Source organism: Corythoichthys intestinalis, chromosome 6, assembly GCF_030265065.1.
Source record: "Corythoichthys intestinalis isolate RoL2023-P3 chromosome 6, ASM3026506v1, whole genome shotgun sequence".
NCBI classification, from domain to species: Eukaryota; Metazoa; Chordata; class Actinopteri; order Syngnathiformes; family Syngnathidae; genus Corythoichthys; species Corythoichthys intestinalis.
The window spans coordinates 9,874,744-9,901,850 of record NC_080400.1 but is presented as its reverse complement, the minus strand read 5'-3'; the positions used below and the strand labels follow the sequence as shown (position 1 = coordinate 9,901,850).

Genomic DNA, 27,107 nt, shown 5'->3' with positions numbered 1-27,107 from the left:
CAAGGGGGCCGAATACTTTTGCAAGGCACTGTACTTCGGGAAACAAGTGGAAAAACTGTCTTATATGTATCTATTTCCAATGCGAAATCACAAAAAATACATTGAATACACACAAATATGGGGGGCGACATCGTAGTTTTTCACTTATCGCGGCAGGTTCTGGTCCCAATTAACCACGAAAAACGAGGGATCACTGTATTTCTTCATCTGACACTGTGACGTAACAGGTGACCGACTAAAGTATGTAAAAACACGGCTCCATTAGAAGAACTACATTTATATCTCACGAATAAACGAACATTTTTATATAAAACTATGTGAATCATTAATAATGTGGCGGGGGGGAAATGATTAGAAATTTAGTCAGCTGATTGTGGCTGTGGTAGGCGGGCTCAAAAACGAGTGGAAGCCATCTTGAAGGTTTGGATGAGAAGAAGCCTCTTCGTGCTCTCGGCTACAATTCGACACAGCTTAAACAAACGAAATAACCACGATTTACTTCGCTTATTTGAGGTAACGAGGCCGCTCGATTCGAACGCAATATGTGGCTTTAACCACCCGTTTCACATCCAGGCCGTGGTCGCTAATATTGAACGCTATATTTCGCCGTCGATAGCTAGCATGAAGCTAAGCTAGGAAGCTAACTAGGTGACGTCGACTGTAGGTGTTGTTAAAACAAAACCAACAAATGGAGCCGAATGTCGAATATCACACAAATGTCGGCTTGATGTTTGACATTTTTTTGTGTGGGGAGGGGTTTTTAATACAGCGACGGCTCATGAACGCGGAGCTAAATCTACGTCATCGTTTTTTTGAAGGCTAGGTCAGGCAAGCCTGGCTGAACACGAATAGATTTTACAGACGAGGCCTTGGATTTTTTTTCCCCATTTACTTTTAAAGTCATTTTGTATATTTTTCACCTGCTCACATGTCCTTTTTGATGGCTTCTCGCAGTCCAATGAAACCAAAGACTTATATCCTTTACACTCGAATCAAATGACCATTTTGTTTACTGTGTTTGTTTGTGGTCGGCCTAACTACTTCTGTGCTTTAGGGTTTGTATAAAATCCGACGCAGAGGACGCAGCGGCTCAGTGGAGCTCCCTGAAATGGTCAGCTTGAACAAGTGGGCCCGTATTTGAAAAGCCAGCTAAGCCATCCCCAAGTTTGGGATTCCAGACACCTGCTGTCAAGACCCACGCTCGCTTACGACCGCCGTTCCGGACTGAAATCTGTTTATAAACACTGAAAAGAAGTTCTCGCTTCATGTCCCAGAGACGGCAATATTGTGACGTATGTGGCAGACTTAAATATTTGGACACGTATCGAAAACAAAGCCCCGACAGGGAAGGACTACGCTTAATTGTGGATTAACTCCCCACTCGAGTTTCACCATTATTGAACTAAGAAACTAACGAGGAAACATGAGCACTGCCAGGATGGAGAACCCAGTTATCCTGGGCTTGTCAAACCAGAATGGACAGCTCCGGGGCTCGGTGAAACCGGCTGGCGCTCCGGGCGGTGGCGGGGGAGGCCACCAACAACAGCCGCTAAACCAGATGAAGGGCACAATCAACAATGGCAATTCCCAGGCAGCCCCAAATAGTAATGCTGTCATCAAGTAAGTTGCATGAAGAAAAATTTGGTACTGTACCAAACTGCCAAAATTGTCCAAAGAAGTCAATCAGCTAAAATGATGAATATGGAATGGGCACTTCAGTCTGAGCACAACATACCTTGATAGTAGGGCTGTCCCAAATGACAAATTTTTTGTCCGCCGACTATTTTTACGATTAGTCGACTAATCGATTAATTAAAAAAAAAAAAAAAACTTATTTAGCAATGAAATTTTTGTTGACTCTAATCAATTCACAAAAACATTTTGGAACACTTAAATTCTTTGTTAAAGTACAAATAAACACGTAAATAACAATAATAAATCACAAATAAACAATAAATTTAAATGCTGATAGCATTTACTAGTGCAAAAGAATGGAATGTAAACAGATTCAGAACACTGACTTCGCCTATTCAACATGATTCAAAACAATTCTTTAAAAAAATACCTAGCATTAATATTATAGTATAGTACTATATATAATAGTAATTATTCATTGCCAGTCAGATTTTTTTATAGTGTGTGTCATTTTGAAGCTATTCTTAGTGGAGAATCTCAATTCTGAAGTATGTGGGATTAACTCCAGAAATCGTTATTTATATGAAGAGCATGACATGCTTTTATTTTGAAATGTTCACCGGAAGTACATTTGCTAAACAGCTAATTTAAGGTTACCACTCCGCAAAAGAACTTCTTGTCATTGCATGTAGTGTCAGTAAGATTTTTTTTCATTTTTTTGTTTGCAAATGCTGTAACCAACAATTTTCCATGTTTGAAGTGTCACCTTTTAACCGCAAGTTTGCGTTTTGGAGAAGACTGATAACATTTTATAGCAGGCTAATATAGGTTGTATTTTTTTCCCCACATTCACCTTAGTATAGCAATGCTAACGTTTACGGTGTTTAATATAGATGCGTTTTCTTATTTTGTATGTGTAAACTTTAATTCTTTAGCGTGTTGATGAGCGAAAGGAACTGGAGTCTCGTATGCCATCAGCATGTATGCACGCGGCGATAAAACGCAGCCGTGAAAATTACCGCCCTCAATTTTATTTAGCGTGCGCTAAATGGACGCATTGCATATCGCGGCAGGCTTAGCAACTTCAATAAAAGATGTTGTTAGTTAGATGGACTTACTCCTGTCGTCTTCAAAAATTACAACTGGGTGACAGCATAGGTGTTCATTCACGGCTGATGTGCAGCCAAGCTTGGCATTGAAGAGACGGGACACTGCATTGTACCCTCAGTCTTTTATTTGAAATAAGTCAATGTTTTGGACATAGTACGCTTTTTTTGGCTTTGTGACGCTTTCCCGCTTGCATGCAGTTTTTAACCCTTCATTAACCGTCGACGGGATGTTAAGCTCGTCGACGGATTTACAACATGAAAGATGTCGACTACGTCGTCTAGTCGTGACAGCTCTACTTGATAGTTGAAAATGTTCAATTATATTTTTCAAATTAAATTCGTCTAGAATATTTATCACTTGTTAAATTGCAAATGACATATTTCACTTAATTATTCCTCACGAGAGTTTGGACTTTTACAGGCCTGGAGATGACTGGAAGAAAAATTTGAAATTGCCCCCAAGGGACATGAGGATGAGAACTTCGGTTTGTATTATTATTATTATTTTTTTTATAAACTTTATAACTTTTACTTGAATTAAGAAGGACATTCATAACGAGGATCCCAAAAACCTTGTAGAAGTGCTTAGATTTCCCAATTTAGGAGGCGTACCATACTTTGTAACAACTTAAACCCTGTTTTAAATATGTAAAAAAAAAAAAAAAAAAAATGAAATCTGGTGATCACCCAATTTTTATGGTCGTTGAAAAAGGTTGCTGCTCAATGTAGTGGAAAATAACTAGGAATTGTCTTTTTTTTTTTTCCCAAGAAGTTTTAATAGTACTGCTAATCCAAACTTGGGTGTCAATCTTGCAATATCTTCATTTTATTACCGGGGGCTCAATGTGGCAAAAAGTGAGTACTTCAGTGAATGGCAGAGGATATTGTAGATAAATCACTGCTTCTGTACTGAACAAATGCGCACAGTACCTACATTTACTCTATTTTTGGCTTCTATCGGGCTCCTTTCTAATAGGGATAGGAACCTCTGGGTACTTGGTGGTAAGATACGATTTGTGATACAAGGCGCATGTTAACGATCTCACGATATGGCGATATTATCGACACATGAGTCGGTCATTTTAGGATATTCTACAAAACAAACAGAAAAACAAGCTCTTTTCATCCTTCTGTGAATTGGAATTCTATCACTAGTGGATGTCCAATCAGTTTAAAGTTGAAGGGATGGAACTGAATGAATTCATTTGCTGCTATCCTTCCCACTTCAAACGGATTGGATGTCTGGCTGTCAGTGGCAACCAGCGAGTTAATTTTGTGGCATTTCATGGCATTTCCTGTTGATTTTTGGTCGCTTCCTTTCTCTTTTGGAGCATTTCCGGGTCACTTCCAGTTGACTTTGGGTTACTCAAAAGGAGGAATGTCCTCAAATGCCGAGACTGCTCCGTTCACGGTTTCTCTGCTTTCACGAAATGCTAACTGGCGTTCAGATCCGCTTCCCAACATGAAAGCAACACTCGAAACTAACGAAGCAGCGCTGGCGTGACATCAAACAAGTCCGAGTGCAACAAAGTGGACCTGTAATGAAATACCAGTTTTGCATAGCGATTAGAAATCAACCATTTAGATTAAATCAACCGAATAAATAGCCAAATTAACATGCAGTCCTTACAAGGGGTGTGACAAAATATCGAAATGGTGATATATCCTGATACTTTGTATCCCAAAAGGTTATCGATATGCTCCTGCCAAGAATCGAGACAGTTTTAAAATGTGCCAATGTCTTAAAAAATTTTTTTTAAAAATAAATAAAAAGGAACCAACAAGTTGCAACCAAAATCTTCCCCCATAATAGTGTCTCAATTAATTCTAAGGCTGCATTGACAGTGCTCGACGCCCAATCCATTTTGACTGGGAACGTTTGTTCATTCGAAACCAGAGCATTGTCATTCTGTCCGATATTTACAGGCCACTTGCTGTTCATTTTATGGCATTTACAGGTAATTTTCAGTTCAGTTTGAGTCACTGCATATTCATTTGGCCGATTCCCTTTTCTGTAACACAAAATAAACAAGAAATGACCCATAAAATACCCCAAAATCAACATGAAGTAACTGAAAATCAACAGGTAAATGACCTTAAATAGCCCAAAATTACCTCATTTGCTGCCACTGACGGCCATAGACGTTCAATCAGTTTGAAGTGGGGCCACCCTCCCAGTTCAAATGGATTGGACGTCTACTAGTGATAAACTCATTCCAATTCACAGCAGAAGCTTGTTTTTTCTGTTTATTAGTTTTTTTGTTGAATATCCTAGAATGATTTCCTGACCAATGTATCGATAATCGTTGTATCGCCATATCGTCAGATTGTTATCGTGAGTAGGGCTGTCCCAAATGACTAATTTCCTCCCGATTAGTCAGCCGACTATTTTTACGATTAGTCGACTATTCTAATAATTTTTTTTTTTTTTTTACTACTTTAATAATGAAATTTTTGTTGAAGCTTATTATTCACAAAAAACATTTTGGACCACCTACATTCTTTATTAATGTATAAATAAATAACATAAATCAATTAAATAATAAATCAATAATAAAAAATCAATAATAAAAAATCACAAACAAAGGTAAAATGATGCTGGCATTAACTAGTGCAAAAAAATGTAAACGGAAACACTGAGACTTCACCTCTTTAACAGGAGTCAAAACAATTCCCACTCTTTTTGTGGTATGTCATTGTCTATATTGTTCTAAATGTTAAAATGAATTGAAATGTCCCGGACAACCATTTTCAGAATACTTTGTGTGAGTTCAGATGCTTTTTCTGGTGTGCATTCTGCATTTTTGGGGGAGGGGAAAAACTGTTCAACTTTTGTTTGTTTTAACCTGAAAATAGATAAAGTAGAGGGCACACTGAAATATTACAACTATTTTGAATGAGAGGCACACATACTCACAGTAACAAAAATTAAATATACAGTATTAATTTTATAGTATACTCCTATATGTATATACACAATGATACTTTATAATATAAAGTGACTAACATTAGTGCAGTCATGGATTACAGTAAGCAGGCCAGTGCTGTTTCCAGATATATTTTCATTATATTATGTATATACAGGATGCATGTATATATTTTCCCCAAGTGGGAGCTTCCATTATCCTAATAAATATAATAATTAAAAAAAATATATAATTATATATATACATTAATTATTTTATTAAATAAAAATGCACGTTGGTACGACGCACATAAAGGTAACTTCCATTTTGGGAAAAACATCGTTAGAAAGTTGTATGGACTTACAATCCGCTAGCTTGTTGTTTCTTGTTGTCTTCGAAAATTATACAAGTGTTCATAGCTGACGTGCTACTGTTGTATGGGAGCTCAACTTAGCAAAGAGTACACACAGTGGCACCCTCCATATTTTCCTTGATATAATTCCAGGCTCTGGCTATTCTGGTCCGCATTTTTGGCTTTATGCCACTTTCTCGTGCCACCAATTCTGCCCTTTTTGGTAATTGGCGGTGTTTTCAACTCCTCGCCATAGTGAGGAGTGAACCGGCGATTCACTTGGCTCGTTGTCGTCGGTTCGGCCCATGTCCTCCTCAGGAAGGCGGAGGCGTGCATAAAAACACCGAGAGGTGTCGGATGGCTCTTTATAGATACTTTTAATGTCCAAAACAAAAACGCAGGGGCTGCAGCCACTGAACTCCGCGCTAAACGCGCAGTCGCGCACTTTCCAAGCTCACCAATCTCACTCCCTCTCTTTCGCTCCCTCTCTCTCGCTCGCCCACTTTCTTCCTCTTTGCTCAATCTGACAATTCCCGGTCACATTGAAATAACAGCAGCCCCCTTGGGGGTGTTAGTAACAACCGCTTGTATCGCGAGCGCCCGCCATTCTAAACTTTATCCGCATGTAAATTTTTTTTTTAACCCGTCAATACCCGTCGACGCATTTACGTCATCAATGACGTCGACAACATCGACTAGTCGGGACAGCTCTAATCGTGAGCTTTGTATCGCAAATCATATCGTATCATGAGGTACCGAGACGTTCCCACTCCTTGTCCTTACCATCAATGCTGAGAGGTGGCGGATGAGACAATGTTACGCGACCTAAAAAAAAAAAACAAAAACCTGAAGACAAAACTGAGGACGAGCGTCGTAAAGTCGAAATCACGCAAGTTGGGTACATTGTACCTCAGGTACTACCTGTATTGTCACACCCATACTTTTCTAATACGATAATTTTTTTTTCCTCTGGTGAAACTTCAATGGTTTTAGTCACCACAGGGTCATCATTCACTAAACATTGGCAACACACTCCTGTCATAAGCTCGTTCCTATTTGTTAGTGTCAGAATTGCAAGTCGTTAGGGATCCCCCTGAAAAATCTCTAAAATCAGTCACCGAACTTTACATTATCCAAGATTTTACCTTTCGCACAAGTGTTAAAAAAAAAAAGAATAGTACTTTGATGAACTCTCATGGAATTGTGTGGCTGATTACGATATTGCTCTAAATTTGACCTAATGAGCTTTCCGCTTTTTTAATCTCTCCCCTCCCCCTTTTTTCCTGGTACTCTACAGGACGTGACTGCAACAAAAGGCAACGAGTTTGAAGATTACTGCCTAAAGAGGGAGCTGCTCATGGGCATCTTTGAAATGGGCTGGGAAAAGCCGTCTCCTATTCAGGTGCCTTTCTCCTACGCAAATGTTTGATGCCAAATCTACTAGAACAAGCGTATCTTGGTATCACAATGGTGAGCATATCTTCAAAGCGCACGTTATCGCATCTGCTCGTAGGAGGAAAGCATTCCCATCGCGTTGTCGGGGAGGGATATCTTGGCCAGAGCCAAGAATGGCACGGGGAAGAGTGGAGCCTACCTCATTCCCTTACTTGAACGCATTGACCTGAAGAAGGACTACATACAAGGTGGGGATTTTGAAATGAAATGTGCCGTTGAGTGCTTATGCGTAGAACTTAAAAGTTATCAAATATTTTAGTAATCGAGTATTTTACTAAAAATTCCATCGAGTTATCAGATAAAACATTTTTTTTTTTAGGTAAAGAGCAATTGTTAATATACACGAGAAAACAAGACATTTCACTTAATATTGAGCCATTTTTAGACAATCAATTTCTTTTAGATGTATATAGTTGAAAACTGTCAACGATTGCATGTCAGATATGACTAGAAAAAAAATCCAACAAATTCACTCTCAAAAAAGTTAAGATTTTATGAAACAAATTATTTCTTGCCTAAAATTGTCATTACAATTGATAACACACATTACTTAAAAGGTTAGGTGTTTTTTTAACTATTCCCCCCCCCCCACGTTTTTCAATTGAATTTCCAATTGTGTCAAACAATTTTAAGTTCTAATTAAGTTTTACGTTAGTCTAAATCAGGGGTGCCCAAGTCCAGTCCTCGAGAGCGCCTATCCATCTTGTTTTCCATGTCTCCCTCCTTTAAGACACCTGAATCAAATGATCAGCTCATCAGCAAACTCTGCAGGAGCCTGATAACGATCCTGATTATTTGAATTAGGTGTGTTGGAGAAGAGAGACATTGAAAACAAACTAGATAGGAGCTCTCGAGGACCGGACTTGGGCACCCCTGGTCTAAGGGGCAGTTTACATGGCAACTCTGTGCCACAAAGACTCAATGACTGAGTTGCGGACTCGCCTCGCGTGCATATGGTGTCGGCCAAGACGAAAATTCTGAATCCTACCTCCAAAGTGGAAGAATCCGATTGAGGGTGGGCTTCCTCGGCATGCATATCAAGGGCTCCTGCGGCGCGAGACCGCGTTGTTAACGTCAGCACTCGTGCACGTCACATTGGGCGTGCGCAGCGGTGCTAAAAACAGCAAATATGGCAGAATATCAGCTTTAATTTACTGTTTTGATAATATTTTTAAATTAAATATGTTGAACGTTTAAATTTTTGTGCCTTTTTGAGCAAAAGAAAAATGACATTGCTTCGAGTGGGCGGGCATATTTTTTTCTGGGCTGAGGGAGCTTGGTGGGGTCCAAGTGCATCATTCTGTCGCCCAGTAAATCTGCACTGCCCCCTAGGGCCTGGCATGAATACTACATCGTTTTTATGCGGAATTGCGACATTGTTCAAATGGAGCCGCAAATGCAAATTTAAAATTGCTCGTATTCTCGGAGAGTCACCATGTAAACGGCCCCTAAATTGTAGGTCCTGATAGGATTGAGTTTTTGCAGCGTTCAGAATAAATGTATACCTGCTGTATTGGAGCACATTCGGCACCAGTGCTACTTGTTTTATCCATCAATGACTACCAATCTAAAATTGACAGTTTTATTTTTATTTTACATTGTCATTACTCTGCAGCGCTGTTTTTTTACAGATTTAAAAAAGCCTAAATGAAAGACACGTTAGCCACGCATCGAATGTAGTCAAAATGTCCTCCTCCGAAGGGCTAAAGTTGCATTAGCAAGTAGGGGTGCACGATATCCATTTTTTTTAGGCCGATACGATACAATAACCGACAATATATATAATAAATTTTCAATGCATATTCACCTGAGTTTTTGAACGCCTGTAGGTAAAAAATATTAATGGTTGATTCAGCATAGATTTGCCTTTGAGCGAACCAGAATTTTCATGATGACATGAACATTATTATAATGAACAGACAAGACCAGTTTTTACTTCAAATAAAGTGCCCATATTAATTTTTTCAAATTAATATAATTTGAGTCAATCAGAATTCATTAGTCAATATCATTGACAACTGGTTCCCCTGAACAGTGAACACCGATCTAAAACAAACATAAACCCAACAGGTATTGTGCTTTGTCAGCTGATACAACATTTGGTGCAACAGGAGAGGAGACTTTTGTCGTCTTAGTCCATGAAACTTTCTAAACCTGGCAATTCTAGAACAGCAAGCCTATAAATAACCAAAAGGCTGCAAACATTTGCTAATTGCCATAGTAAGGTTTCTAACTCGGTGAAGGAAAGATGCGGCCTCTAGAACAGTTACAAAACTTTGCATACTGGCAAAACAGGAGTTGAAACAAACACACACATCCCAATCCGACACGTGCTGTCAAGTTCAAAAATAGATCCTTAGGTAGACATTGTAAAATTACCCAAAAATAAGGAGACAAGACACTGTTTTCTTGGCCAAGGAGAGCAAGATGTGACTCGTGAGTCACCAAAATTGATCTAAAGGAAAAAAATCCTCCTTGGTATTTTATTTAGGGGTTTGTCCTAAACAAAGATGGATGTCGCCCTCAAGAAGGGGAGAGCAAGCTGGAGACACCCATGTGGTTTTCGATTGGATATGTGTGTGCATGTAGGTGGAACTAAGTGAATACACATGTGGAAGCAAGAGCTTATGTAAACAATCATGTAAACAGTCATTACAATCATATAAACAGTCAAAATAATCCAGACACTTCAGTTATGCAACGCTGCGGCCATGGAAGATGTCCTCGGATGGAAAATTGTACTCGAAGGTCTAGACAGAAGTCCAGACGCCAGGTGCTGAAGATGCCTCCGAAGGTCTAGTTACGCAATGGTGCGGCAATGAGGCAAAATAGTTGTCATCCCGACCCTCTTTTACCCTTTGTAACACTTAAGCATTATACTACAACCTGGTATAGCAAGCAATAATCATTTACTGGTTATATAAGTAAGAAAAATATGGCAATATGTATTATTTATGGTATATATGAGCACAAGCAAATATATAAGTAAGAAAAATATGGCAATATGTATTATTTATGGTATATATGAGCACAAGCAAATATTCAATCAACCAACCAAGCAAACATTTAATCAATCAAACCCCGATAATTACCTCAACACGTGCCAAAAATATTAATAGGACCGATAATATATATTGTTATCAGATTTATTGGTATGACGTCATAATTCCCATTATCGGATCGATAATTATCGTGCTCCTCTATTAGCAAGGTACAGTAACGTTAGTCTTATTTATTAGCGCTGCGTTAACTTTACCTTGTCCCGAGTATCGCTCCTTCGCTCTCAGAGTAAACGTGATGCCTTTGGTGGAATGGGGGCTAAGCGGGCTGGGTTTCGGGGACGATCATTGGTCGCGGGGTCGAGCCGGGGGTACAGAAGCGTCTGCGGGGCCGCGGGTAGCCAGGGGCAGTCAGGGGTAGTGTTATGCAAGTGCTGTCTTACAGTGAATACATTAAATGGTGTTCGCCTTGGTCTTCAACTTGAAATGCTCCCACACTTTTGACATGTTCTGCTTTTTCTTCGCTTTCGTCAGCTTCTTCGTTACCTCTATATTCATGCGTGTTTGAAATCAAATGCATGCGCCACCTCTCCCTTCTACCTCTCTATGCACGTGATGTCAGCGCGTTGTGCCGCAATAAAAGTAGTCCGGGCAAAACGAGTTACTCGAATTATTTAAGTAATCGTTTCAGCTCTACTCATGTGTTCTTCACTCTTTTGGGAGATGATGATGCCTTTTTTCCCTCCCACCTTCACAGCATTGGTGATAGTACCCACCAGAGAACTGACTCTGCAAGTTAGCCAAATATGCATCCAGGTCAGCAAACACATGGGAGGAGTCAAGGTGATGGCAACTACGGGTGGGACCAACCTACGCGATGACATCATGAGACTTGATGAAACAGGTAATGCTTTAAACACCTGGGCGAGGCTCATGACTCATTTTGTGAGTTTAATTTTTGTTATATTTTTTTCACAGTTCATGTGGTCATTGCCACCCCAGGAAGGATTTTGGACCTCATCAAGAAAGGAGTTGCCAAAGTTGGTCAAGTGCAGATGATTGTTCTTGATGAGGTTTGTGCTTTTATTGCAGCAATGACACTTACAGGTGAAGATAGTTTTTATTGTGGGGATGCAATATTTTTACCACTTTAAGAGTGGGAAGACTATTCATTTCGATGGGGCTTCTTTCAACTCAATTTAAGGGATGTCACCCACATACCCCCTGGGGTTGTTACCAGCATTCCATCGCATCACACGTTCAAATGGATGCTCAGGGTTTCCCCAGAAAAAGGCTACACAAACCTCATTTGAACTTTAACATTGCTCAACAATTTTATTTTGAATTGTAATTCATTCCAGGGTTTCCCCTCCATATTAAATATTGTGGCGCACAGCCACACCAAAATAAAAGTTGCTGCGCTGTGGAAAAAAGATTTTTTTTTTTTTTTTTTAAAGACCGTTTCAAACTAGCGGCAGCCTAGTGTGAAGGGTTCAGCAGCAACCTATAGACCAGGGGTGGGCAAACCGGTCCTCAAGGGCCGCAGTGGGTCCTGGTCTTTGTTCCAACTGACCCAGCACAGATAGTTTAACCAATGCGGTTTCAGCAGAAATGAGAAGCACCTGACTGCAATCGACTGATTGCACTTGTAAAACAGCAGATTGGTGAAAAGGTGTCCTCTTAATGGGTTGCAACAAAAACCCGCACCCACTGCGGCCCTTTGTGGAATTAATTGCCCACCCCTGCTATAGACCCTACCCACGTGACGTCACAACTCCGCCCTCCTGACTGGTTCCGCCCAATTGTCCGTCAACACATCGTGTTTACCTGTTACGGCTACCTACATTCCTCCTATTTATGGCGTGTTTTTCTGCTCGTTAACATTAATATTCAAAATGGTGAAGGTGTGTGTGGCGGTCGGTTGCAATAACAGAGAAGATAGACGGAGAGACTTGAAGTTCTACCGGATTCTGAGAGACCCGGAGAGGAGAGAGCGAGATGGGCTGCTGCAATGCGACGAGAAAACTGGGCTCCAAACGATTACCACAGATTATGTAGTAGTCATTTTATATCTGGTAAGATGCATTTAATATATATTTAGAGGGTTGGGCTGACAACCACAATTAAGATCATTGCTAGGCTAATCGCCGACAACATACACGTATGTATGTAGTGAGAGTGCTATCGCTAAACCATATAAACATTAAAAGACCTAGCTCCATTGACAAATGACATGAAATACATTAGACTTGACAGTGGATGTTAGCAAGAACAATAGATTTTGGATTGAAAATTTCGTAACTCACCTTTCCAAGCACAAGATAGATTCCTGCCGAATTTTCGTGGACGAGGACCTGTTTCACCCAACCAGCAACGAAGTATTTATAAGCCTCCAAGCTCTTAAAGTTTTTCAAACTTTCGTGAGAATAGGCTGATTTTGTGTGGACAAGACAGTTGTAAATATCAGGGTAGCGAGCAGATGTCAGGCAAATACGGCAAAGACAGCGGGTCGAAAAACATCGATTTAGGCATCAAATATGGATCTGGCGAATGGATAAACTGAATCTTTTCCACATGACGCCTTTTATGCAACGCATCAAGTGAGTTTACGGCATCCGAAAGCACCGGGTCTTCCATGAAATGCATTATAAATTGCTCGATCAATTGAGACCATTGATAATACAGACACAAAATGACGGACAAGGGGGCGGAACAATACAGTGATCACGTGATTTTGTGACGTCGGTGGGTAGGGTCTATTCATTGTGCATTGTAATGTCCGTAACTTTGCGAGACCCCCTTAAGAGACGATTGGACAGGGAGCTGTGACGTAGAAGGAAGCGAGAAGGAGAATGGGCGAGATGGTGGTCACGTGTTGTTTATTTTGTTTTTGTTTTTCTTTATAATGGTTGCCACAATAAAGTGGGTTAGCCAGTATGTACTTCCTTGATCTAAGTACATGTAAGGCCGAGACTTGAATGGAACAACACTTCTTTATTCAGTGCGCTTCTCAGCATATGTGTCCGACACATCAAATTCATTTTATACTGTAATACCACACCCACAGGAAGTGCACACTATGGCAACAGCAGTGTGACATAAGTATGTCACATCTCCAGAACACCCCCCCCCCCCCCCCCCCCCCCATCTGGGGCATTACAGTGGTTTGGATCGGACTTTTCTGCGAAAGTGAGCGCTCGACGGCCGTCTTGGACGGAACGGCAAGTTTGAATGAAATTGTGCCGAGAGGTGGGCCGAGTGCCGCTGTGCTATTGTCAGGGGCAGGCGTACTCCATATCTGTGCTATCAGGCTTTTTCGGCGGACAGATATAAGCAATCACGGCTGACGAAACCTTGATAAATGCGCTTTTTCATCCAAGTTTCGCAAGCTCTGGGGCACTCGAAAAATGACTCTCATACTTCTCCTTGCTGAGCTAATGGTACCTCGATATGTGTTTGTGTGGAAATGTAGTTCACGAACAACACCAATGCTGGGGATGGGACATTAATAAAACCAAACAGATTAGGTGAACAGGGGTCAGGGCTGCATTTCTCACCAATAAGAACCTAATTAATTGATAGTCTAAATGATCAATGCAAAAACAAACCTACTGACTTGTACTCACTTTCACACTATAAATTTATAACATTTTAATCCGATGCTTAAATCTATTCGAATAATTTTCTCCATGTTGTTTTGAGTGTTAAAGACTAGTTAACAGATTAATGGGTGAGATTATTCAATTTACTTCAGGTAAATATTACCATTTGTTCTTATTAAGCCCATACATTTAAACCTTGGTCATTTTTCACCAAAATCAAATGGAAAAAGGCGTTCAAATAATGTTTTAAACAATATCCATTCTTGAATTAGGAACATTTCTGACGAAAAAAGGTTTTTATGATTAAATGTACCGTATTTTTCGGACTATAAGTGGCAGTTTTGTTCCCCCCCCCCCCCCCAATAGTTTGGCTTGGGGGGGGCGACTTATACTTATTTCATGAAATCTGAGTAAAATTTACTTGAGGTACTGGCAGATAATTTCTATTAGCACCAGTCAATGTAAAGTGATGAACATAAATATGTTTGTCACTTTACCTTAATTCCCTTAATTCTGCCTTATTCAGCACACTTCTGTATATTCATTCAGCAATGTGAGCATTCTCACACAATGGTTCTTTATTTTAAAAGATTGAATTTGTCCTTTTCAGGCTGACAAACTTCTGTCTCAGGACTTTGTGGTCATGATGGAAGAAATCCTGGGCTTCCTCTCCAAACAGAGACAGATTTTGCTTTACTCTGCTACCTTCCCCCTCAGCGTGCAAAAGTTTATGGTACGTCCTCAAATGACTGTTTTGTAACTCAAAAAAAAAGAAAGTAACTCAAATGCTGCCATTGACGGCGTTAGACGTTGAGCTGCCAGCCTCTCCCAGGCAAAATGGATTGGACGTCAATGGCACATGAATGAATCCTAGTTCAAATTCTTTTTCTCAAACACTTTTGACTGTTTTTGTAGAACTCGCACCTGCAGAAGCCCTATGAGATCAACCTCATGGAGGAGCTCACACTGAAGGGTGTCACGCAGTATTATGCTTATGTCACCGAAAGGCAAAAAGTGCATTGCCTCAACACTTTATTCTCCAGAGTAAGACTGACTTTTCTGGTTCAATGTCACATAAAAGACTTACTTCAAAAGAGTTTAAATGTAATAACTGTTCGTATTGTCTTCTAGCTCCAGATCAACCAGTCCATAATCTTCTGTAACTCCTCTCAAAGAGTGGAGCTTCTCGCCAAGAAGATCTCCCAGCTCGGCTACTCGTGTTTCTACATTCATGCTAAGATGAGACAGGTCGGGATGCACGGTTGACTGTCACGAATTATTGTTAAACTGATGCCTTGTTGAAGATTGTCTGTCAGACAACCGTTATTTGTTTTGGCTTTGAGTTCAATTCATCTTTCTTCCTCTCCAGGAACATCGCAATCGCGTGTTCCATGACTTTCGAAACGGTCTCTGTCGGAATCTCGTCTGCACTGGTAAGAAGCACACACTTTGATTGTGAAGAAAAATCTAGATAACGTGCTAAAAATAAATGACAATAGTCCACAATTTTTCCCTAGTTCATTAAAACCCACTTTTTTAAGCAGACAAAAAGTTCAAAAGACACAGAAATAAGTTTTTCTTGGTAAACACTTAACCAGTCACTGCTGTTTTCCTGCTGTGATTAAAAGTGGACAACTGATTTCTTGAATACAGTCTTTTTCTGTCCCCTTATTTGTGCTGTCAGCCTCCAAATACCGAATTTTTCGGACTAGAAGTCCCCCCCACACACACACACACAGTTTGGCAGAGGGTGTGTCTAATACTCTGGAGTGACTTATGTGTGATTATTTACGGTCGAGTCGGGCAGACTTCTCTCTCGCCAACTTTTAAAAAAAAAATATATTCATCTACCGTATTTTTCGGACTATAAGTCGGTTTTTTTCATAGTTGGGCTGGGGGTGCGACTTACACTCAGGAGCGACTTATGTGCGAAATTATTAAATTGTTTTTTTTTTTTCGGGCTCGTGCCTACAAATAAAACATAAAATTTTGGGTTTTTCTGGACTCGGGCAAGCAAATAAAGTTAATTCATCGGGCTCGGGCCATGGCGGGCTTTAATACTCGCGGGCCGGTCTGGTCGGGCTGGATTTTTTAGGCCCGATCTAACTTCTAGCGTCAGTAATGTTAGCCTACCGTACATCTATTCAGCCTGTTGATCTTTATTGTATTTTAAATTGCCTTTCAAGATGACATGTCTGTTCTTGGTGCTGTATTCTATCAAATAAATTCCCACAAAAAATGCGACTTATTCTCCTGTGCAACTTGTTTTTTTTCCTTTTCACTGCGCATTTTTTGGCTGGTGCGACTTGTACTCATGTGCGACGTATAGTCCGAAAAATACGGTAGACAAAGGCAAACCAATTGACATGGAATAATTTGTTGACTAACGTGAAGCTAATGTCCAATTATGTGGCTCTTTTCATCCTTCTGTAAATTGAAATTAATTTCTCTAGTAGACGTTCAATCCATTTGAACTGACAGGGTCGGCAGCAAATTTACGTCTATTTCCATCAAGGGCAGCCAGAATTGTAGTCATGGTATCTGCAGGTTGACATTATGGTGGGATTTTGGTGGCCCGCTAGGCTTATAAAGGAGGGCGCTCTGCATTTGTACTCAAATACTTATAAAATATCTTAAACCTTTTCTGTTTGCCACCTGTCAGTCCATCCTCCATTCCTATTGTGCATTTCCCGCCCATCCCTGACTTTTATGCAAAAAAAAAAAGAGAAAATTGTTCAAAGTATTATGCAAATTGCTAATTTTAGATCGCTGAGATTTTCAAACGCGGGTCAGAGTTAGCCATTTTTTGATATCAGTTATACACATACACACTGGAAAATGTGAGCTCAGGTGCATGTGATAATGGTATTAATGACATAATGTGGAAGGGCGGTCAAGTAGGTAGGGATAATCACATTTGATTGGTGGAAATGGCAAAGGCAATGTAAAAATGTCAGGCGGTCACTTTCTGGAAGTACTAGGTTTTAATTTTATTATCAGTTTAGAGATGTGACCAAAAATTCGGCGCCGAAAACCTTCGGCCAAAAATAGCTAAAATTGCATTTTCGGTTTTTGGTTAAAAAAAAATAAATAAAAGTTTAGTTACCACGGAATAGTGTGAAGAACTGTAGTCCTCATGAAATGATGCAATCAAAACACGGCATAAGCAACACTACTGGCTCACAGCAAACACAATTAAATGAAGGAAAATAAATTTGCTTCATCACTGCTTTTTGTTCTGAAGTTGCTTTCCATATGTCCCGTGTCGCACGGAGTGCAGTGCATTTGAGGCCATGTGTGAGTAGTTTGAAGTTTGCTTTAATCTAGCATGCGGTATCCAAATAAAGTATTTCCAGTAAATGCATACATGTGGATTTGTTGTTTTTTAGTACAGTAATTTTATGGCACAACCACTTCCTCTTTTTGTCACATTTTATCGCGACTTCCACACCCCCCTCTGCCAGTAAATTCGGCCGGGAGCAACTGCGCTTGGCTTCGTCGCCGCGAAGTCTCAGCCCACTCGCCTGGCTCTCGATCGATTTCGCTTGTTGCACAAGAAAACGGCGGATCTTATTTTGAGGAGTATGAGAGATTGTAATATCCTTGTAAAGAGCTTTACTAGTTTCGGCGAGAGCAGAATAATTTTTTGTTGTTGCTGTGAACTACAGTTCCACACAAAAGTACATCAAGATCTCATTTAGCTTAGCAACTGTGAAGGCATAAGATCCATTTTTCGAGTGTCCCAAACTTCCAAGAAAGCGCATTTATCAAGGTTACATCGGCCATGACGTCCACCAAACAGAAGGCTACGATGACGCCAGTACTTCTGGTATAGGACGCGTTGCAGAGTTCGCCACAAAATGCTCACTGCCGCCGGGAACGTACCCTCCCAAAGGGTTTCAGAATCTGCACCTTTCAAACAAATTCCTTAAGCCTCTGGCCGGGGGTCGTAGAAATTTTCGGAAAATGCGTACTAGTGAGAATGGACCATACTTGCAACTGATCGTGTTTTAATAGAAAAAAAGCCATTAATCGGAAAATAATGAATTTTTTTTTTACAAATTGAATATCATGAATACACATTATACATGATTTATTCGGCCTTTCACTTTTCGATGTTTCCAATATTCTGTTCTGGCCAAGAATTCTGCTTTCGGTATACCCCTATATCATTGCCTTTGAGAGGGATCGCCATGAAATCCATTTGAACTGGGATGGCTGGCATTGAGCGATAATGTTTCATTGCCATTGAGGATGACAGACGTCCAATACAGTTTGACGGGGGGCTAGGGATGTCTACCGATGTTAATGGCAGCCAATTAGTTAAAATGTGTTTATTTTTTTATATATTTTTTAATTTTATAAAACAATTTTCTATTGGGATGAACATAACTCATTACTTGATAAATCAAATAACCAGAGTAGTAGTGATTTGTGTTGTGGTTGGTCAAGTGAAGCTCAAACTATGTTGAACCCTTTCTTTCAGACCTCTTCACAAGAGGAATAGACATTCAAGCTGTAAATGTTGTAATCAATTTTGACTTCCCGAAGCTGGGAGAGACATACCTTCATCGCATTGGCAGATCTGGTGAGAAACCTTTGTTACTCAAACCCCCCCTCGAAAATGCAAATAAAAAAACCTTATTAACCCCACCTCGCACAGGCCGCTTCGGACATTTGGGCCTGGCCATCAACCTGATCACTTACGACGACCGCTTCAATCTCAAAGGCATCGAAGAGCAGCTGGGAACAGATATCAAACCCATCCCCGGCATCATTGACAAGAGTTTGTATGTGGCAGAGTACCACACAGAGAGCGGCGAAGAAGTGAAGCCATGAGCCAGTAAGTGCACACCTGCGTCTTAGTCGCAGACATAGACGTCCAATCCATTTGGACTCGTAGGGCTGACAGCGATCATTCGCTGCTAGACTCTTTCACTCAGCGCTGCCAGATTGGGTTGTGTTTTCTGCCCAATTGGGTAATTTCCAAAGACTGAGCTGGAGAGAAAGGCATTAAGCGGGTTGATTAAAATTTTGGCTTTTAACATTGGCATTTTAGTGCCTCACAACTGCATGTCAGTTCTGATTTGTCAGCACACGGTCGACATCAAAATTTTCTTGCTTATTCTGGGTTATTATGAATGATTTTATCTTGACATTTTTATATGCTTCTGCTTTCAACACCAATCCCAGTATTTTTCCCCCAGAATGCCCTATGAATCGGAATTACTCTTAACATACTTAAAATGTCATGGTTGTACTTTCATGGTGATTTCGATTGACAGTCATGTATTTTTGACGTTAACTCATGTAAACACATTCAGTGAATTATTATATTGGAATGAAAATACAGTAGTTTGAACCTTCTGTAAGAACATCTCCAATGATGCTTATTGGCAAAACGGCAATGACTCCATTACAATGTAGTGTTGTCAAAATTATTGATACTGAGGTTTTTGCATCACCACAGGTCACCAAAAATTGCACTCCTTTTGATAGTAATGGAATATAATTTTGCATTTTCCTTGTTAACACATTGGCTGCCATTCACATTTCAAATGGATTTGGACATCCATGAGTGATAAGTTTATTTAAATCTTTACTATAGTTTTTAAGAGGCACAGGATTGGACATATATCACGGTCAATGGCAATAAGAGTTGATTAAAAAAAAGGATATTGAGTTTTATGTAGTACCGAAAAGGGTATAGAGTACTTTTGTTGATTATCGAGTTGAAAATGTTTGTATCATAACAATAGTATTACATCTCGCTCTTTTCTCTCTATAATATCAAAATATAAATTGAGTTGTGTAAGTGAAACTTCTTGAACTTTGGGTTGTTATTTGAGTTTATTTCTTTAAATTGAACTGTTCAGGGGTAATGTGTAACTGAGCTGGAGACTTTTTTTTTTTTTTTTTTTTTTCCTGATCTGGCAATCCTGATCCCAGTTCAAATGGATTGTGTCATCTATCATTATGATAGATAATAAATTGGCTGCCTGCCAGGCTTAAAGGGGAAGTTCAGAATTTTTGACATCAGGCTTAATCTTTAAAGTGCGTACGACAGGATAAAAGTCTTAAATAGCATTGTTATGTGAATTAGAATCCTATTTTTAGATGATTCGACTATATACAACAATTTGGCAAAGCACAGATGACGAGAAATTAGTCTTTTAATCCGCTGTTTAGCCACGCCTACCATTATAGGGCTCTAGCACCCCCAACAGGAGGATGACGTCAGCAGGGTCATGGTTTCATCTGATTTAGAATTCAGCCCATTGAGGGGGAATTATTCAGAACGAGGAAAATGTGTCGAAGAGAGCCGCAAAATGTCATTGTTTGTCTCTGTACTCCAATATTTTTACAGGATGTTCTTTTTGTCGAAGTATTTTTCCCCAATAGCTAAATAAATGGTATGGTCATGACAAATAAGTCTTGTGCTAATTGGAATATGAAATAAAATGCATTTATTCAGTACGACATGGCAAAATTACTCCATAATGGTCAAAACTGTTGACTTCACATTTACTGTCGCACCTCCTGAACAATATTTTATGCCACCCTAGTGCTTCGGAGAATGTAAACGAACCAAGAGGCGTGACAGCTAGCCGACATGCTAACCCGAACCAAGTGATGTTTCAAAGTCTTCAAAGCGAAAAATCACACAACTAGCCCGGCGCATTTCACATGGCAGCGGGGTTGTCGATTGTCTTCGCCGATCGGCAACCCGCCTGGCAGTGAGCAACTTAGAGCTCGCCGTAGCAGGGGCTCGTTTGCGGGGAAGCAGCTGGACAATGACAGCCGGACAAACCGGCCGACGTCGGAGGAGCACGTATCTGCCACATGGTCAACACGAATATGGCGTAAAATAATGCTTTACCACACGGCGAACACGTAAACAGTGAGTTATACGAGAGCGGCTGCAGTTGTTGAGCAGCTAACGTGGCAGGATGTGTCTGAAGAGAACTTTTCTACATGTCAATCTATGATCAAACGTAAGTAAGAAGTCCTTTATTTAAAGAAAGTTTGTAGTGTTTATTTTGTAATCGCTGTATTCGCGGCCATTTTTAACACAAGTTGCAATTTCTGATGGGGTTGAAAATTTGACAGGACACCGGGCACACTAAGAGTGCTGTAAGCAGAGTACAGCGCTCTCCTGGCGGGGGTGGGGGGGTGCGACAAAATGCCGGTCGTCAGCCAAGTGGCATTCTCTGTGGACAAGGATTGTCAGCCACAAAATGCAAGCCACCTCTCTATTAAAACGTGTGCCTTGATCCCAGTATTTGACAGAATACAAAACACGATGTTTACTCACTTCCTCGTAAGTCCAATGGTCCCACAGTTGTCGCACACTTGTTTTGGCCGATGTCTCGGTGAACAGAAACTTTCTGAAACCCAAAAAGGCTCGCACGCCTCTCCCAAGTGCATCTAATAAATGCCTGCAGCCGTTTGGCTGGCATGATGCAAAAAATAAACGAAATAATCAGCAAAATCAGCTGAATCCGCAGTCCATCTGCATGCCGTAAAACAATGCTGTATCGGGAGATGCTGACCCGGATGACGTGACACTGACGTTGCATTCGCATTCGTCCTAAACTCGAGACTGAAGCCGGAAGTCACTCATTTCCATTGCGCGGTATTCAAAAATTGAATATATGAAACGATCGCTTCCATGCACATCCAAGCGGTCCATTTCATTCAGGAGCATAAAACACCTCGTGAAATATGAAATAAACATGCTTTTTTGTGTCATACGCACGAAGTTGGCAGGGATTTAGTCCGCGGAGTTTATTTCAACTAACTGCATGGAATTAAGTTTCAGGGCACTGGAGTGGCTAAGCAAGCGTGAGTCAATGAACCCGTCCTAGCATGCCAATAAAAAAATAACATGCGCGCATGAAAATCACTGATGACCCATGCAATCAATAGTTTTGGCTAAGTTTTCAGGACGAAGTTATCAAAACTTACCATTGCATATCAATAACTGCAGTATAAACGGCAACATTTGTACCGTAATTTCCGGACTACAAGCCGCTACTTTTTTCTCTCATTTTGGGTCCTGCGGCGTGTGCAATGATGCAGCCAATTTATGTAATTTTCTGACGGCCGCCAGGGGCGCTCGAGCATGGAATGTGGGAGTGAGACACGTGGAATATGTGTCGAGGAAGATGCTAGTTTGCACTACTACCGGTAGTTTAACTTTGTGCGTTGTGCATGAATAGAGGTGACGAACCCTCATCTTTGTGCATGAGTAGAATTGGCAGACCTGCATCATTGAAAATGTTAGAAGAAATTAAATTGGCCATCCGAGTTGTATGGGACGCTTTGATGACGAGCGGCGAGAGATCGTTTGCCAAGACTCGCCGTATGCGAAGAGCAGCTTTGGGGGAGCCTGGCATCGTGAAGCGCTTTGAAAGAGTCCGCCATCACCAACGGGCTTTGAGGGGCCAGTCTGCTGCAAGGAGGACTGCACAGGCTGGGAGTGAATATGCCTCATTATGGGAGACATTGAAGGGGACGCGAAGGACAGACTGAGTAGGTGCGTGCATGGCGAAGTGCATCTGAGCGTCTTCATATCCGACACTGAGGGTGAAGACTTTCATGGTTTGAATACACAGGAGGAAGATGAAGATTGCTAACAATTTTATGTTTTTATTAACCAGCACAATTAGTGCTGCACTGCCATGCTGATGCTATGCAACTTCCGTGCCGCTGCTATATAAGGGTTATAGGGAATTTGTGGAAACTCATTTGCCCTTTTCTTCTGTTTCCACAGCCTCTAAATGCACGCTTCACTATTTTGACATTCTTCAGTCAAAACTCTGTAGACTGATGCTGCATTTGAGGAAGGCGGGAAATTAGTTTTCCAATCTCAGATCAGGATAAATATGAGTGGCCGAAGCACTCCACTCTATTGTGGTCTCATTCTGCATCTAATAAAATAGCCCAGCAGAATAAATGAATTACGGCAGTTAGGTGTGACATTGTTTTGGACGCATGGGTATTTTGAACAACGATCTGCATTTTGGTTTGACCGTGTTAGATCTGTTTGTATCGTTTTTTTATTTTTTGGAGGGATGCTAGGAAGGGTCCACTGACTCGCGCTAGCTTAGCCATTCCGGAGCCCTGGAATGAATAAATGCACGGAATTTGTTGATATCAACTCCACCGACTAATATAACCCCCTATAATGCGAAGATTAAGCCTGAAATTCTGAACTTGCTCTTTAAAACACATGGGGGGTGGGAAGGGGACCTTTTGATCCAAAGTACTACTAAAACAAACTGTTTCTGTCTGTCACAGATACTTTATCCACCATTCCCCTTTTGGACCCCCTCACCCATCCCAGCTTGGATTTTTTTTTCTTTTTAATTTGTTTTTGACGCCTTCATCAGGAATGTGAACTTTGGATGCGTTTTGGAAGAACTCATTTTCCTTCTCACGAGGCTCAATGCTGCACCGCTGGCACTGAACACAGTGCTGGACCAAGTTGATGGCATATTTTGGAACCCCACCCACCTCCAGCCACCATTTTCCTTCTCATTTCGAAACGGTTTCGTATGAAGTGCCTTAAGAAGAAGCAGCAGCCCAACTCGTCTCGAAGTAATAACCCTAGTCATCGATCATAACTGCATTTTTCTCCCATTTTTGATTGTCCTGCTGCGCTTCAAGTCTGGCTTATTAACATCGCAGGACAAACTTGGAACCCCATCGACCCCTACTGACAGAAATTTTTTGTTTTGATGAAGAAAGCCAGACTATTCTGAGTTTTTTTTTTTTTTTTCCCCCCTTCCCTAGGTTTGCTTCTAAAAGCTGACAATTTCGTCCTCAAAAAAAAAAAACTTGGACGACGGTGCAGCCGATCAACAACTTGAGTCATCTAAACCAGTGGAGATTTTTTTTCCCATTCACAACCCTTGCTCACCTTCCTACGGATGGCTGGACCTCTATGAACCTGTGTATATACCTTCATTTTAAGATTTTTTTAGACAAGTTAACGAGAAGGCTAGCTGACAACACAAAACCCAGTCTTCCCCACACACATACTTGTCGGCACTGGAGACTGATTACTGCCTGTTGGCCTGGGAGTTTATTTATAATTTTTACGAATGCCAGAATGGTTTCGAATTTCCAACAAAAGACCCCAATTGTCAAAGTGTCACTCAAAATTCGCCAGTCTGTTACACGGACACACGAGGACCGAGAAGAACGCAGATTTCAATGATGTCGTGTGGAAAAAGCAAAGTGGCTCATCTTGCCTGGAAAGAAAAAAATAAATGTAGCATGAAGTCCCTCTCTGCACGACCAGACTTCTTAAAAAATAAAGTGAGAACCTATCGCAGTCTGGCACTTAAAACGTTGAGTTCAGACAATGACAAGGACGTCTTTTTGTACCTGCCACTCTAATGCTAAGAAGTTTGTGGAGAAGACTTCTAAAAATTTGAAAAAATTCATGAAGACACGTAGGGGAAATGGCTTACTCGGATGATGAAATGACTCGGACTGCAAATTCAGACTGAGCCACTGGCTTGTTTCTCTGCCCCCATTTTTTGTTTGTGTGTGTGTGTGTGTGTGGGGTTTGGTTATACGTCCTCAAAAAAAAAACCCAATTTTGCACAAAAGCTCTACGGAGCTTTTTTGGAAAGTTGTGGTTCCCTTTTGCAGCGAGATGCTTGTACAGCCGTTCTGATTGTTTTCAAATGTCAACTAATGTCCTCATTTTGTCAGAACGGCCATCCCCCGCTCGCTCGTGTCTCACGTTGGCCCCTGAATAGTTGATAGATCATCCAATTAGGCGAATTTGGCATGGACGGGAGGGAGGGATTTTATGTTTAAAGGAAATATCAGTCAAAATTATAGCGAGCGAGCCGGGGATCCAAACTTTGCAGACACTAGGCAGCCGTCTGCGTCCTGGCGGTCTGTCGGCGGTACGCTAGGGTGTTTTTGTTTGAAGGTCCAACTGGATCAGCGGCTGTGGTTAAGCTGGTTTGACGCCTACCGCCGACGACCGCCATGCCGAGAACCTTGGAGACTGAGACAATAGCATCTTGCAAAACGCTTTAATTGGATTTATTCATCAAATTGCCTCATTCTTTAAGGTCGTTTTAAATTTTTGGGGGGGTATCAATTGGCTTGTTTGCTGCCCTGATGCACACGGATCCTCCGTGATAGCGGTGACAGATTCAAAACGTAACCGGCTTTTTGTCTTAATTGGGCTTCAGAATGTCAAATTCTGTCGGGGAGGATGCTGCTGATGCATCAGTTGAACTTGGGGTGCGCCTAATCTTCATGGAAATGGAGATGTGGGGGGGAGATCATGAAAAATAAGTTGCCCTTAATTTTTGTTTTTGCCCAAAGAAAGATGTACTATTCTAATGTACTCAAGGAAATTTTAAGTTCAACTTTTATTTTCATGGAAATTTGGTCATTGAAACAATTGGCAGAAATTTCAGTGAAGCTAATTTTATGAAGTTCAAAACAAAAGAAAATGTCAATAATATTGGGCTTGAAGATTGAAAGTTTTGTTCAAAATAAAGCTCACTGAATTTACTTTTTGGTCTGTTTTTCTGACGTTACCTTGAATGGAGTCCTCAAGAGAAAATGGTAAACCCAATTGTTAGATTAATTTGTCGTAATTTCATATTTTTGTTCCAAGAAGTTGTATCTTATGTCAAAAAACCTTTTATGTTCAACTACTTATCAGAATGAAACTGAACAATTTAGGTGTTGCACACGAATTTATAATTTTTATCTAGGAGTCCTTGGTGTTGGGTAATTTTTCCTCCCAATTCTTTTTTTTTTTTTTCCCTATTCAATTTTAGTCCCGACTCCAAATTAGTTTGACATTTGAGGTTTTCCCATTTTTAACTATTTATTGCCAAATGTATCACATTTGATATACCTAAAATTTCATGATTTTCAGGCTAATTCTGAATTTTGACATTTCATTTTGGGAAAAAAGAAATGATGGATGCAAGTCAACACATATGCATCTGCAGGTTCCATGAGAAAATAAAACTGGATTTAGCAAGGGTTATAGATATTGGCGCGCTTATTACACATATTCATTTTGACTTTTTACAAATTCGGAAAAGGTTTCATGAGGACCTTAATTTTGGGATTCTGATAATTGCTTCATGTTGCAGGTATTGAAGGGTTAAAAATGTTTTATAATATAAAATCTGGATCAAGGATATTTTTAGATTTCCCCCTTGAGGGATTTCCACCACATTGTGGTTGGGGGGGCGGGGTTGCGTGCCCCAGTGACCTTAAGCTATACAGTGCCCTCCATAATTATTGGATTTATAATAATTGTGTTTTTTAGCTTCTAATATTATAATATATATATATAATATATATTTATAATATTAATAAGCAAAATATGATATCCCTGGAATGACTGATGACAGCCAGCATGTGATTGTATGGTCAATTGTTTTGATGCTTCTGCGCATGCGGGTCGTCTTGCTCAGCGCATGTCGGACTGCGAATTAGTGCGCAGATATGACAAAAAATCGGATTCGTGCATTAAGACCTGTAGTATGAACGTAGCCATAGGCTTGTTGCTGTTAAAAAGAGGACACAAATAACAGGCATATATAATCCCCGCTTAGACTTATATTCAAAGTATATGGATCGATAGCATGCACGCACTGTTCGTGCATGTCACACACACATACGGGCAGTTCACCCAGACTCTCGGCCGTGTAAGCAATGTTGAAATATTGCTTATATGGAGCAGAGAGAAAACCGATCATTCTCAGGCTTATCCTCAAACCTATTTTTATTTTTTTATGACTGTTGTCAAGTCCGACCCTTCCTAAAAAGCCGTGTTCAAGGCAAGCTAGGCGCTAATAACGCACTGCTGCATCGCTACCGTACAGTCTCTCGCTTTTTTATGACGTAATTGCTGCATTAAATCAGATTTGTTGGACTGGACAGTACAGACCGCCGCGACAGTCTGGAAAAATGTGGCCCAGATCAGATTTAGACCACATATGAAAGTGACCCAGATCGGATTTGAAATGGTCCCGTTCCATGCGACTTGT

At 40.6% G+C, this 27,107-nt stretch overlaps 1 protein-coding gene across 1 annotated transcript; it reads left to right on the top strand.

Annotated features, from left to right (window-relative positions):
- The first annotated feature begins 369 nt into the window (after positions 1-369).
- LOC130917861 (probable ATP-dependent RNA helicase ddx6) lies at positions 370-25,814 on the top strand. The gene is made up of 14 exons (XM_057839598.1): positions 370-513; positions 1,055-1,620; positions 3,166-3,229; positions 7,300-7,404; positions 7,516-7,645; positions 11,214-11,360; positions 11,435-11,529; positions 14,669-14,791; positions 14,974-15,102; positions 15,190-15,306; positions 15,428-15,491; positions 18,545-18,646; positions 18,722-18,901; positions 23,362-25,814. The coding sequence occupies exons 2-13, from the start codon at positions 1,424-1,426 to the stop codon at positions 18,895-18,897; spliced, it is 1,449 nt and encodes a 482-aa protein (XP_057695581.1). The 5' UTR covers positions 370-513; positions 1,055-1,423; the 3' UTR covers positions 18,898-18,901; positions 23,362-25,814.
- The last annotated feature ends 1,293 nt before the right edge of the window (positions 25,815-27,107 follow it).